Source organism: Aptenodytes forsteri, unplaced genomic scaffold (assembly GCF_000699145.1).
Source record: "Aptenodytes forsteri isolate BGI_AS27 unplaced genomic scaffold, ASM69914v1 Scaffold20, whole genome shotgun sequence".
Classification (NCBI taxonomy): domain Eukaryota; kingdom Metazoa; phylum Chordata; class Aves; order Sphenisciformes; family Spheniscidae; genus Aptenodytes; species Aptenodytes forsteri.
This window is the reverse complement of record NW_008795523.1, coordinates 3,733,654-3,744,058: the sequence shown is the minus strand read 5'-3', so window position 1 is coordinate 3,744,058 and position 10,405 is coordinate 3,733,654. Positions and strand designations below refer to the sequence as shown.

General features: G+C 41.6%; 1 protein-coding gene across 1 annotated transcript; it reads right to left on the bottom strand.

Annotated features, from left to right (window-relative positions):
* Window positions 1-423: 423 nt before the first annotated feature.
* Window positions 424-9,918, bottom strand: CGA (glycoprotein hormones, alpha polypeptide). Its single transcript, XM_009281956.1, has 4 exons — window positions 9,842-9,918; window positions 3,521-3,627; window positions 2,319-2,503; window positions 424-840 (listed from the first exon to the last, which is right to left on the bottom strand). Exons 2-4 carry the CDS (start codon window positions 3,618-3,620, stop codon window positions 763-765), a joined length of 363 nt encoding a protein of 120 aa, XP_009280231.1. The 5' UTR covers window positions 3,621-3,627; window positions 9,842-9,918; the 3' UTR covers window positions 424-762.
* Window positions 9,919-10,405: the final 487 nt, after the last annotated feature.

The following is a 10,405-nucleotide window of genomic DNA, read 5'->3' as shown; positions in this document are numbered from 1 at the left end:
TACCATGCATACCTTAAATAGCTAATACTGTTGTAGCACTCCTCTATTCTACAATTGCTACACCAAACTGTACAATTCTTTATAACGTCTGATTCTGCATCCATTTATCTATCTATATGAGAGGAGATTAAGTTCAAAGAAAAATAAAAGATGGCACAGAAGGACAGAGCATACACTGTTAAACTTTCTGCCCACAAGGTAAAGAAAAAATGGAAGAGAAACAGGAGAAACAAAATGTTGAGTCTTCAAAAAAATCTAATCACTAGATGAATAAGGGGAAATTATTGCTTCTTTTTCTGTCCACTTTCCCATCCCTCCCTGCCCACTAGATGTATAAGGGTTGCTTCTTGCTTCTTTTTCTGTCCACTTTCCCATCCCTCCCTGCCTCCCTCCCTCCCTCTCCCACAAAAAAAAATCTAGAAATTAACTGCAGCAGTATCTTTTTTGTTTTGTTTTGTTTTAAGCTATTAAATCCTAATTTTTCCTCAAGAAACATTGATGATTTAACTGACAGTTTATTTTAAAAATAGATCAAGCCTTCGGTTGTCATGCAAGTGCTGTATTTCATCCCTAATGGAAATAATTAAACTTACTTAAATGCATGAAGAAGCAAAGAGGAAATAAAACAGCCATCCATCTTATTCAAAGGTCTACCCAGTGTCTTGACCAGAAAACATAGGATTTTCCATACTGGTGCTATAAAAGCTGAAAAACAAATATTCCATTCACCGTTGTCCTTGATCATTAACAAAGGGACAGGCTTTAGGATTTATGATAGTAGCAGGTACTGCAGTGACAATCTGTATGGTTCTCTATCTTCACATTGTCCTTAAGGGTAATCTTAAAAAAAGAACACACACACACATAACAAATAATTAGGATTAGCTAGACAGTAAAAACAGCATTCTCAAGTAAAAGATGGCTGAAGCCTTTTTGTTAACCACAAAGTACACAGGCTCTTTGGGGTTAGTATACTAGAGCAGCCTCTGAATGCCAACCTGTGAAGCTGCATCATCAGTGGCTTTCAGAGCCGTAAAGAGAAAGTTTTCAATAGTGACATAGTTTGGTGTCCTTAATTTGGCACTTCTTAAAGTGTCTAATTTTCAAAAAGTGTCAAGTAACCAATCTATGAAAAATCAGGAAATGTCCTCAGAATTTTTCACATGGGGATTATAAAAACAGAGACCACAAACACGATGAGTCATTTTTATTTTTAATCTCGACCAAATTCTAGTTGCTGCCTCAGGGCAAGTATAATGTTAGTGGTCTAGAAAAAGATCTACGCTCTACTCAGATGAAGAGCCAGGATTCAGCCAGGTTCAGCTGTAGGTGTCTATAGGTAAGTCAGGTATCTGGGCTCTCATCACAGCCAGTGGAGACCCAGCGCTCTGTTCAGCTGCACACACAGAGCCATCAACTGCCATTTAAGATGTCAGAGGGAATCCCACCAAGCCTCCAGCTGCCACTCCAGAAGGTCTTTTATGGGTCCTGTGTCTGCCAGCCATACACAGATGTCCTGAGTACGCCAGGGTATTTCAAATGGCACCAAATCCATGAGTGGGTAACTGAACTGAGCCTCTAGTCAACACACTTAATGAGCCTGATTCAGATCACCACAGGATAGACACCTTAGCTTGTTTCAACTAGCTCACCATTTATTCAATAAAATTTAAGGTTTCTTCACCTGGGGCTGAATCACTCCCAAAATAATCAGCTTTAGCAGAATCTCTCTTTAAGAGAACCTTCCAGATGAGAGTATTAAATGCTCAAAGTAGTTGCACATGTTTACAGTTCCCTCTTGGTTGTACTATTAAAAGTAAACACAACCTCAATTAATCTAATGAGCACAGGTGGTTTTGGTCCCTCATTCCCATATACATAATTGATAGTATTGACCAGCCACCTTCCCAGAGAACTCCTGCCTATGCAGGAAAGACACAAGGAAAATGACTAAAATCAAATACACACTGCATAGCACTTAAGGGGAGGGTGCACATCCAGGAGAGTTAAAAGCAAGGGGACAACAAGTCCACCACCAGAACTTCGGGTGTCATGAGTCAAAGTAGTTTCACTGAAGTCAGTGACACTGCATCAATTTCCACATCCCAGCTGAGTATCAGACTCGGTACTGGCTGACTTTTTAATTTCCTCTTTAGAAAAAAGAAAGAACCCAAGAGCAAAGGGTATAAATGCCAAGGATGTTTCCCTCAAATAGTTCTCCAATGTCCTCCAGCAAAAACATATTCTTTTCTATTCACTGGTTCAGCTAAACGTTGCATCCTAAAACAAGCTTAAACGGGTCTCATTCACAGCCTCACCTTGGTAAAAGCCTTTGCTACGCAGCACGTTGCTTCTGATGTAATGTTCTTTGGAACGAGCATGGTCTTCTTGGACCTCATCGGAGTGGGATAGGCCCGGGAGAAACAGCACCCAGTGCACTGGTAAATGGGTGCTCCTGGCTTGGAAAAGAATCTGTTCTCCCCTAGCTTGCACTCTGGACAACCTGCCATAAAAATATAAGGAAGAGACTTTTACTTGGTCTCCAGCTGTATTTTCATTTTCATAAATAAAGGGAAAGTGTGGGTGGTAAGAGGAAGCACTGGCCACACTTTGCTGCTTGATGGCTGCAGAACAGAAAAGCACAGACAGCAAAGCTCTCCTCTTTAGGGTCCTTCAAGTCAGCAACACACACCGTCTGTAAAACTAGAGTGTGGCTTTCTAGATGAGGCACAAGCATCATTGTATCTTTTCTGGTTTTCTAACTTAATTTTGTTGACAGTTGTGGAGGGTTTTTTTGTATGGGTTTTTTTTCTATATACTATATAGATATACAGATATATGGAGGGTTTTTTTCTACTATACTAGCTGTCCCTAGAAAACTTCCTACTAGCTACAGATAGTTAAATAGCACCAGCAGGATTTGTAGTGCTTCTTAAATATTGCCTGTTTTCAGGCAAGACTCTGTTATCAAGAGTTTTAAAAATGCCCAGTGATCCCAAGATTTTTGTAGCTCACATTTTTATACATTCAGTTCGAGGCTGAATAAAAAAAACAACCACAACCTTCAAAACACCCCTAAAATCTTCCTAATATGCCTCTTTCATAGAATGCTACACCACCAAGATCCCATATTCTGGGATCTACAGAGGAAAAATATTCTGCATATTATGAGGAGAAACTATGGTTCTGCTGTTCCTGATGTTACGTTGCCATTTAGATCTCAGGTGTACAAGAAACCAAAACGTTTCTATTTGATAATGTTTCAAGGATTAAGATCACCCATGCCAACATGAGGACACAGTCATCTGGGAGACTCTTGACCTGGAGGAATCAAGTTTAGAGAAGAAATAGGAAGTATACTCATAGCAAAATTATCTTGATTTATCATACCTTCATAGCTCAGTGTCAATAAATGCAACTGAATGATAAGATTTATGACCACATTTATAAAACATGTGAAAGTTTAATTAATACTCTTTACGAACAATTGCCCTATTTCTGAATGCTGAAAGCAGCTTACCCTGCATGAGAAACTCTCCATCTGGGAAAGCATGAAGAAGATGCAGAAATACAGACAAAATGGTCAAAGTGACAGCTGCATACTTCCCGTAGCAATCCATGATCTTTCTGGAAATACAAATAAATACATTTTTAAGGGACTGTTTCGCATTGGGTAAAGTACCAGCATCTAGGCTACACACTGATACAGCATTCAGTGCAAGTAACAGAGACAATTTAGAACCAGGATCGGAAACTGAAAATGCAGTGTACTGATGTGCATTTTATAGGATCAGAAAATTGACTTCACCATAACAAAACTGTGCCTCTTTTTCTGGCCTTAACAGTTTTTTCTGAATATTAACATAAACCACAGCACATAAACTTCAAACGTCGTAACTGCCTAATATTTATGGTAGAATGGATAAAGCCAGCAAATGCTTATGGAGAGGATGAAAGAATCTGCAGAATCTGGGCCATGAAAAGACTAATTTCAGGGGAAATAATTTCACATCAGGACATAATTTCCTGAACCAAGAGTCAGATTATTTGTCCACACACTGACCTCTTCAGTGCCAAAGTCCCCATAAACAGATTTTCACAGACCTGTCCCTCGGTGGGAGAAAGCTCCTCCGACCATTGTAATTAGAGAGGCACTATATGCTGTGCTCCAGAGCACCCGAGGAGACACGGTGCCAAGAGAGAGCTCAGAAGGGCTTGAAACAGCCACCTGCATCGCACGGAGGCCTCGTCAGGGCAGCTCAGGGTCAGGGTGGTCCCAGGGAGTTCAGCATCGCTGCAACATTCTGGACCAAGATTTCTTTTAGGCTTCATTTTACCGATGCAGCAATTGACTTTTGGGTTCTGGTATAAACACACCCCAGTCAGCTCGTACTTTTACAGATTTTTTCAATAGATTAATTTTGTGCAAGGAGGCTACATGCAGCACGGCACATCTGTCCTTCTACTGCTAGCGCACAAGATGAAGTGGCCATAAATAGCATATCACGTTCTCTGGGTAATTCAACAGAAATGCAGTTGTGTGGCTATATTTGATCCAGATCAAATCTATACCACAGGGCAATGCGTATCTCTGATATGAATAACTGGGGGAACCATAACATTAAAGATGCAGGATATATAAGTTGCAACTGTACGAGTATCATCCCAAATTCTCTGCTTGATTTTTTTTTAAATGAATTTACTTTTTTTCATTATTAGTCACACTAAGATTTCAGGCGGCGGGGCGGGGATGACACACACACAAAACCTCAGTTCTCTCTGTATCCAAACATCAGATGTACTAAGTAAGGGCTACCTGCAGATGAGCAGGATGCTCTTTGGCAATTACCACAGGACCTTTAAAATTATTCTGAAGCATTTTGTACCAGCCTTGTCAGAGACAAAAAACTGGTCATAAACTGGTCATAAGAAACTGGTGTTTCTTTTGAGCCAGAGAACTCCCATGTGCCTGTGGCACGGCCTGGGAGGACCTGCCTTACTGGAAAGTCAGGCAGGATCTGAGTTAGGCTGAAGATGCCACAAGCATTTTTGGATCGTCATGTTATAAACGTCTGGTCAACTAATGCTACTTTTAAAAATCTTGGATTCATCTGAGCGATGAACCCATAAAGCAGAATACTGAACCTCACTTCTGCTCTTGTCAGCATTAAAATGTAGTATTTTAGGTACAAAGTTTGTAACCTTCCTTCTCAAGCACTAAGCCTCCATATTGTACTGACAATTTCATTGTGCTCAGTCTAAGACCGTTTTGGCCCAGTCTCTCACTCGGAAAACAGCATTTCCCCCTTAAAAATTATTTTCTTCCAAAGCATAGACCTGAGCCCTTCCTTTAGAAATGAACAGGAATTAGTTATATCCCATGGTCAAGAAAGTGGGTCCATGGAGAAAAGAGCTGTACAAAGGATGAAGTATTAAATTCCCTAGCCGGGGCAGCCTGTGCAGGTGACAGAGACAGCAACACTCCTTCACCCAACCTGGCTGGCCTGGGACAGCCTTGCCTTGGAGGACTGAGTTTCAGGGTCTTTTTATTGCTGAGACACAGAGCACATTTCAACAGGGGGAGTTTCCCTGCCCTTGCAGATTATCATGTGAGGGATTCTGGGCTGAGCACTGCTCACCTTCACCCTGAAGAGATGGTCCTTGGCTGCGCAGCAGTGCCTGGTTCACCACCCCCAGTTTTTCCTGACGGGCTTCAGACAAGCACCCCAGGCTGCATCCCAAGCCCGCAGCTCCTAATCACCAAACTCTTTACCTGCCTTCTCAGAAACGTTATCTGATCATGCAGATCTCTCCACCTCTGCAGTCACCTCCCCAGGCCATGCCTGGAGCTAACCGACAGCTCGTTTGGGCTGTGTCTGAACTGCAGTGCTGACAGCATCTCCGGATTCTTGCAACTGGATCTTTTGAACAATTTCTTCTATGCCTGCATAGACCACCTGATCCCTTGACTTTAAAAGACTGAAACTGTCACACAAGAGCATGATGTGCTAATGACTAATGTGCGGGATAAGGCCCCAAGCTGACAACACTGTTATATACATTTTAGATACGGAAAGCTACTCTGTGCCTAGCAAGCAAAAAAAAAAAAAAAAAAAAAAAAACATTAAACCTTAATCTGTGTTCAGGAACAACTCTTTGCACCTGATTTATATGCCATAATACTGGCCACTACTTTTGTTTTAAAGTACTCAGTTCCTCTCTGGGCAGGGGCATCTTCGCCGCAGCTCCTAATCACCAAACTCTTTACCTGCCTTCTCAGAAACGTTATCTGATCATGCACTCTCCACCTCTGCAGTCACCTCCCCAGGCCATGCCTGGAGCTAACCGACAGCTCGTTTGGGGTGTCTGAACCTGCCTACTGCCACTCAGCCGTGTACGGTCTTCACTTAACTGTGGCTGTGGGGAGGGCTGGAAGCATTTTGATGCTGGAAGAAAACTGAAATCTCATAATTAAAGGCACATACCTTTTAAAAAAATTTCCCCTGAAAAACAAAAAAAAAAAAAAAAAAAAAAAAAAAGCATTCAATCCTTAACTACTTAAGAGCTTCTCTTCTTCCAAATACATCAGTCAATGCTGCTACTCCATGATAAATATCCTCCAGTGACAGATCAAATTTTGGCACCAAATATTTCTAAAAATGAGGTGGCAATGAGAAGGACAATAATGCAAGCAACAAAGAAATTGATCTTGAGATTTGGTGTAGAGGTTATTTAAGCATGCTATAGTGATCAGAGAAGGCACTGACAACCCTAACCAGGAAAGATGGCAGAAAATCAAGACGGGAAAGTATAATTAAACAAAGATAGCTTTTGCATAATGGAAACATATTTCTTTTCAGATTTTGCACCTACCCAGCAGAATCCCTGCAATGACTGCCACAATGATGCAAATGTTCAAACAATGCCTGCTCACATCTGCAGGGACAGGCAAACTTGAGGTGGTCCAGGGAGTGAAGCTACTTGCCTGGTATGATTATCTGAGAGTGGACCTGGAGCACTGGGATGTGTACAAAGAGACATATTGATTAGCAGAGGGACACTCCATCACTGCACAAATTCCCAGAGATATATGGGGACACGAGGCTGCTACAGACAGGTCAGCAAGTCTTGGTTCACTGATCAAACAGATGTACAACGCAGTCATCAAAGGTAGCAGTTCAGACTGCAGCAGAGCACGGGCCCTACAAGGTAGCTTTGAAACCAGGACAATGATACAAACAAAATCAAAGAGAGCTCCATCCTTGTAGCAGTCAGAAAAAGATCATGCCCAGGCAGATGAGGCTGAGACCAAAGGCAGGATGACGAGAACACGGCCCTTGCCTGACTGGGGTTAGCAAAGTGGAAAGAAACAAAGTTTATGAGCAAGACTGATGCGCAATAGTCTCCAGTGCAATGAATGAAGGCACAAAAGTGGAAACAAGCCTCTTTCTAATTAAGACAGCAAAAACTAGAGGTAAGAGACTGATCTGAAGCCCAGCTAAACTGAATGGCTAAGAGGCCAATGAGGTTGCAATTAACGGGTGGCAAGGGTTGGGTGCTGGGTACAAGTAAATTCACCTCCTCCCTCCTACCTGCCCAGCAAGTCAGTCCATGCTGGCAGAAAACAGAGGATAAAGGAGTTAAAAGCAGCCAATAATGAACAGGAAGAAAAACCATTGGCAGCAATTGTGGAAGCACTGGAAAGAAGCATTTGGAAGAGGTATCAAAAAGCTAGTTCAGTGTATGTAGGTATGTATGCATGCAGGCTGAATGCAACCTGTAGTTACTACCTCTGCTTGGGCTTTTACCAAGAACCCATTTGAGTACAAGAAATAGTATTCTGATGTTAATCAACAGGTGGCAAAGGAAACAGGGGATGCTGTTAACATGGTAGTCCCACAGAAGCATTGAACATGGCTCTCAGGTTTCTGAGAAGCAGCTGCCAGCTCTCTGCGCCCTGTTCCCTTGACAAAAGTAACCTGTGTCCGCAGGAGAAAGGTGGTCCTTCACACTGTTGAGATCCACAGACTCCTATGGTCCTGCCAAACATTTTGGGAACTGAACTGAGCTCAGGTGCATCTATGGAGTTGCGCTGAATAAATTGCCTGGATCCGTCCCTCCAGCAAGTAAGGCTTTTTTTAAGGTTATTTACTGTATATGCTCTTTCCAGCCCCACAGAGAGGGCATGACTGATGGTAGACTTGCCTGCACTGGGACACAATCCCACAGTTTAATGTCAAGTCCTGCTCCATCCAAGGGGACATACCCTAGAGTGCAAGGAGCTGGCTGGAGGGGCTCATGCACCAGCAGGAGAAGACAGACAGCCTTTTCCAAACAACCTGTTCCCACATCATCCTGAGCCTTTTGAGAGCATGGATGCTCGAACAGCTCCAATAAGACGCCAGCCACAGGAATAACACCACAACCCTTGACTGATTATTCCATGATTTCATGCTCTTTGCAGAAGGCACAGTGGCATTCTCCGTCCTAATTTTTCTAAGAACACATAATGCTATGATTTGGTACATTATAAGGGTTTGAGGTAATCCCAGAGGGAAGTTGTTTAAATTACATTAACCAAAAGGGGAATTGAAATTGCAGTCTTGCACTTCCTCTATTGAGTCAGACTGTCAGGCTCATACAAAAAAAACCAAAGGTACCTGTCAATAAAACCCAGATGTGATCTTCTCTACTATTCCAATGCCACAGCCATTTTGCCTGATGGTCTTACTTGGTTTTCTGACTGTGCCCACACTGCTAACCCAGTTAGTGTCTACACCACTCATGTCATCTCACCATCAAATCAAAGGAAGCTTTTACTTTGCTCTATTAAATATTGTCTTTCTTAAGCTATTGGAACATTATATAATGCATAAATTTCAGCAGCTCTTTGGAAAGATGGTAATTTTAAGTCTTCCCCAGCAGTTAAAGTCTCACCCCATTATTTGCAATATCTTGTCTTTTTCAGTAAATAAGTTGTCATATTATCAGTTACCATCATAAAGACAGGCGATCATCTGTATTTGCAAACAGGTCTTCTGTTCAGGTACGGGTGGGACTCTTCACATTCATGTCAAGCTCCACCGGATCAGAATCCCTCGTCTAACTCTGTGGTCCATGTCCTGGCACAGACATGCCAGAAAGCTCTGTTCAACAGGCATCCTTTGTACTGATTGTACGAAATAACCTAATGTTTTCACGTTAACTTGGGACGTCCCTCCATACATTTCCATAGGGTGACGGTGGTGCTGTCATACCCAACAGCAGTTAAACACTTTGTACATCATGTTCATTTCTTTCTGGGATGCTTGGCCATGAGGTACGGCTGTGTCACAGCAACGATGAACTACAAGTGACAGCGCTTCACTTGCAGCCCGGTGTCATGTACACAGTAACCTGTAAGCAAACCGCTGGAGACTGAGAAATCTTCACTAACATATTTTTTTTTCCTTCCCTTAACATATTTAATCGTGACTGGCAATTTAAAGTCTCTAAAAGATGAGTTAGTACCACAGGTTGTGTAACATTTGACAGCAACACCATTAACCAGGAGAAAAACACAAAATTACCGATGAATAATTACCAGACCCGATCAGAAATCACAAAATATCAACATTTAGCTGCAATACAATTCTAGAACCTCATTTTCTTTTACTTGCAGAGCTAGCTTAACCCCAAGCACTGATGGTTTAGTCCCAAACCAACCTTTAAGTTAATTTTCAAAGTAAAAACTTGGACAGAATGGAAGGAGAAGAAAACTTTTGGAGAGAAGGGAAAGAGAATGTCAATAAATATGGAATTGTTCCTCTTTAACAGTAACAAAAATTTAAAAATGTATTACCTCCCTTGTTCAACACGAATAAATCAGACAGCTGAGAAACTGCAGGATGGTATTTGAAGGTGAGCTGTCCTTGACGTTCCCAAAACTGATGTGTGAAAAAGTTGCATCTTTCTTTTATACCTGTAAAGCTAGATCATATTCCTCGCCCACATCTAAGCCATAGGATCAACTGTACATTTTATCTAATGACTGAACATTACTTTATGTAATTACCAGCCCACCATGCTGATCTTATCTTTGACTTGACTTTCATAAAGATTATTGTTTTTCTTATATAATGAAAGAAAGGTCAGCTTGCGAGCACACTCAGTGCTGTATGAGTTTCCTGGGGAACTCAAATACCAAGCATCCAGTCATCTGGTGCAGTTTTCAGTGAACAGAATCTCATTTTGAAAAAGGAAGAGTTACTAAGGTTTCCTAACACTTCTTATTAAACTGGAGAATAATATTTTTTTTAAAACACATAAAACACAGCAATGGCATTGTTTTAGCAAAGAATAGCAAAATAAAGAGCAGCGGAGATCCATACAAACATTTAAAAGAATAATCTCCATTTGAATTTAA